Genomic DNA, 3,824 nt, shown 5'->3' with positions numbered 1-3,824 from the left:
AGAGTTAAAAGCCTCGCTTTCTCCAACTCGCAATCCATTCGTTAGGTCAGAAGCTCCTAAGCTATCAAAAGCTCTAACAACCTATTAAGCAAAATAACGCATTAGCACTAACGTCTACGTTAGGGACAAAAAACATATTTTACACTGACAGCAATTACCTGTCCCATGCGAGGCCTCTTTGCAGCTGAATGCCGAACGCAAGATGCAGCAACTTCTATCATACAGAAAATTTCACTTTCAACATAGTTCTTTTCTAGCCTTGGATCCGTCAAAATCCCCAACTCCCCACTATCAAGTACATGACTCAATAATGGTCGAGCCTGAAAAGGAAAATTGCTTCTGTGAGGAAAGGCTGATGAATTGTGAACATTAAAGAATGATTTTAAGTAAAGTTTAGATCCGATAGTCGCATATCTAACTGTTGAACTTTAAATTCTTCTGATGTATGTATGCATAATTTACCGATGCAAGCACACTATAACATGTCTAACCAAAATGTCACATTCTGTAAGTACAAATTTAACATTTATGTGATGTTCACTGGCCTCAATCTTGAAACTTACACTCATCATCTTGTTAAATTATCAAATGCCTCAAAATTTAAAAACATGAAATTCAGTATTTGATCATCAAAAGATTGCAGTCTATTGAGAGATGGAGGCATGGAACGGCAACCACTTTGTATGGATGTGCAGCCACTTAAGTTGTACCTGTCATTCCTAAATTCTAGCATTCTATGCAACATGGGCACTGGAATTCTCAAGAAAGTACAGAAGTTTTCATAACATTGATTAACTCCCTTTGATCATTTTAAAAGCATCCTCACTTTCCCATATGATTGATTCAATTTCAACAATGGTGTTAGAATTCCTAACAGTAACAGACCTAGTGTCATTCAAAATTTACTAGGGATGAAATTTTGCAACTGCAGATTCAGTGGAAGGTTGACAAACTTTTAACCATTTTAAGTGATTGTGATAAAGGATGAAATTTCCAAAAGGATAAAAGCACACATCACGATTGATTATCAAGACTGCAAGGGCCAAGAACGATCAAACCCCATATGAATATAAGGTAGCGTTTGGTTGATGTCCATGTCTCATTGACATGGACATGGTGACACATGTCTGCTGTTTGGTTTGGTGAGACAGATTTTCGAAGGATACGGGAGGACACGGATGGACACAGAGACACCAAATTTGTGTACCTTCAATTTGGTGAGACAGACACAACTTGTGAGACACTAATTTTTTACTCTTTTACCCTTATTCAATTTTTAAATTTTCAAAATTTGTTCTCCTATCTCCCCAAACCTTTTTTGAGTGCAGGGTAATTCAGTCTTTTCCAAATATTTGTGTCTTGTTCATTATTTTTGCCAAACACAATACATAGACACAAATATTTTATGTCTATGTCTTTAATGTTTGTGTATTTGTGTCTATGTCTCATCCTATACATCAACCAAACGAAGCCTAAATAGACACTAATGGTATCTCAAACCACATTATCAAAAATTAGATGCAGTTGCAAAAAAGAGCAATATGAACAAGACTGGCATGGATATTTACCCATTCAACTAAACTCTCATCTCCCAAGGGTTGAGATGTATCTACTGGCTTCCGCCCAGTAATGAGCTCCAAGAGCACAACCCCAAAGGAATATACATCAGACTTCTCAGTCAATTTGCCACTGGATGCATATTCAGGGGCTACGTACCTTTAAGAGAACAAAAAAGAAATCAATGTTTATAGATAGTTAGTCTCAGAGCAATCTAAAATAATATAAGAAACACATTAGATTGGACGTGTATTAATGAATACCGACCCAAAAGTTCCCATGACTCGTGTGGTTATATGTGTATTTGCATCTAGGGCTAATTTTGCTAGCCCAAAATCTGAAACCTATAGCAAATAAGTACTAAGATTAGAATACAAAATAGAACCATTGAGATTGAACTTTGAACAAGTAAAACGGTACATACTTTAGCCTCGAAGTTGTAATCTAAAAGAATGTTCGATGACTTGATATCCCTGTGAATAATCCGAGGATTACCTGAAAGTGCAAAACAGTTAACAGCATAAATAACAATACAACAAAAGCTATATTGCACTAGATGTGGTCATTTACATGGATGATTTACTATAATACGGAATTCACACCAGAAAACGATTTCTTGGACTAATTAATCAAAACTTTGCTGGAGAGTACCTGACTTCAACATAACAAGATTTCCTATAAAATCACAACATCCTTGATTATCAAGAAAAATTAATGCATGTAGATCTTCTTAGGTATCTTACTATAGAAATGGACATTTATCATTCCGTTCCTTAGTCCGACAATCATGTTTCAAAATTCAGATTAGCAAAAAGAACTTGAGAGAAGCATATTCTATCAACCATCATTAACTAGTAGCCCCGTAAAATTATAATTCAGTTTCTTGCTAGTCTCAAATATCAAAATCTCCAAGAGAAAAGATGGCCGATATGCATGTATGCACATGTCAAGACCCTATTCAAAACGATAAGGATCGATAATTACAGTCTTCATGGAGATAAGCTATCCCTCGAGCTGCACCAGCTGCAATTTTAACACGGTTTGCCCACTCTAACACCGGCCTACCATCCCCTGCAAATTTCAATTTTAGTTTAGCATAACCAAAGAACATCATGAAACAACAATTTAGCACTCGCAAAAGCTTTACCATGTAGATGAAAATAAAGGGTATTATTGGGGACATAGTCATAGACAAGCAGTCTTCTGGTATCTTGAATACAATATCCAACCAGTGAAACCAGATGACGATGATGTATGCGACTAATAATCTCGACTTCAGCTTTGAATTCTTTCTCTCCCTGACCACCACCAATTTTCAGCTGTTTGACCGCTATCTCTCTCCCATCCGGCAGGTATCCTTTATACACGGAACCAAATCCACCTTCGCCTAAGAGATTTTCAGTTGAGAAACCATTTGTGGCCTTGATTAATTCTTCATACGAAAACCACGACCTTGAGTGGCCTAGTCCACCAGGATCAGATGGTGTATACAAAACATCACTGCCAGAGCCGCTTTGTACAAGAGGAGCTGAAGAATGCGTCTTATAGAATGAGGAATCTGGACAAAAGTCACAACATTTAACTAATTTAGTGGCCAATAAATGAGGAAAGTTATTATGTACTATAAATGGTTTATCAAAGCCAACATCATATGCCCCAAAATAATGAAAAGCTTGGTCTTATTAAATTTCAAAAGTAAACAAACCACCAAATAAAAAGAAGACCAAATCTATTAAAGAAACCATTAGTGCCCAATGTTTTTAGCTTAGTTTTACCTGAATCAGGAGATGAGGCAGGAGTTGTTGGCATGACGTAACCACCATTGCTCAGCACCTTTTTCTTTTTCCTCTTCATCATGCACCAAATTGCAACTCCAATGATCCCAAACAGCAGAATTCCCGCCGCTACACTGATAGCCACTATTGCAGCGGTACCAATTCCATTACCACCTCCTCCAGCTGTAGGACCTGAATTCTCTGTCTGTGATCCGTTTCCAGGTGGAGTAAGAATGGATGCCGGAGGCGGCGCCAACTGATTTGGCGGTGGTGGGGATGATGATGACCTAGGTGGAAAATTTGAAGGAGCTGGTTGAGTGCTAGGTGTTGTGGGAGGAGGAGGAGGAGGTGCAGATCTTGGGGGAGACGTGGAAGTCGAAGGAGGAGATGAATTTTGGGAAGTAGGGTTTGATGACGGCGGTGGCGATGATCTTGGCGGCGGCACAGATGCGGGACTTGGGGGTGAGGAATTCGCCGGAGGCGGCACGGATG

At 38.6% G+C, this 3,824-nt stretch overlaps 1 protein-coding gene across 1 annotated transcript in view; it reads right to left on the bottom strand.

Moving 5' to 3' along the window:
- LOC107643804 (proline-rich receptor-like protein kinase PERK9) overlaps nucleotides 1–3,685 on the bottom strand; it is a gene marked incomplete in the record, with an annotated part of 4,206 nt that extends 521 nt beyond the window's left edge. The window contains 8 exon segments of the mRNA XM_016347555.2: nucleotides 1–81; nucleotides 159–320; nucleotides 1,569–1,716; nucleotides 1,825–1,901; nucleotides 1,982–2,052; nucleotides 2,542–2,628; nucleotides 2,705–3,115; nucleotides 3,333–3,685. Coding sequence (XP_016203041.1) covers nucleotides 1–81; nucleotides 159–320; nucleotides 1,569–1,716; nucleotides 1,825–1,901; nucleotides 1,982–2,052; nucleotides 2,542–2,628; nucleotides 2,705–3,115; nucleotides 3,333–3,414 — 1,119 coding nt within the window.

This window comes from Arachis ipaensis, chromosome B05 (assembly GCF_000816755.2).
Source record: "Arachis ipaensis cultivar K30076 chromosome B05, Araip1.1, whole genome shotgun sequence".
Taxonomy (NCBI): Eukaryota; Viridiplantae; Streptophyta; class Magnoliopsida; order Fabales; family Fabaceae; genus Arachis; species Arachis ipaensis.
The sequence above is the reverse complement of the archived record's forward strand: the minus strand, read 5'-3'. Positions and strand labels throughout refer to the sequence as shown.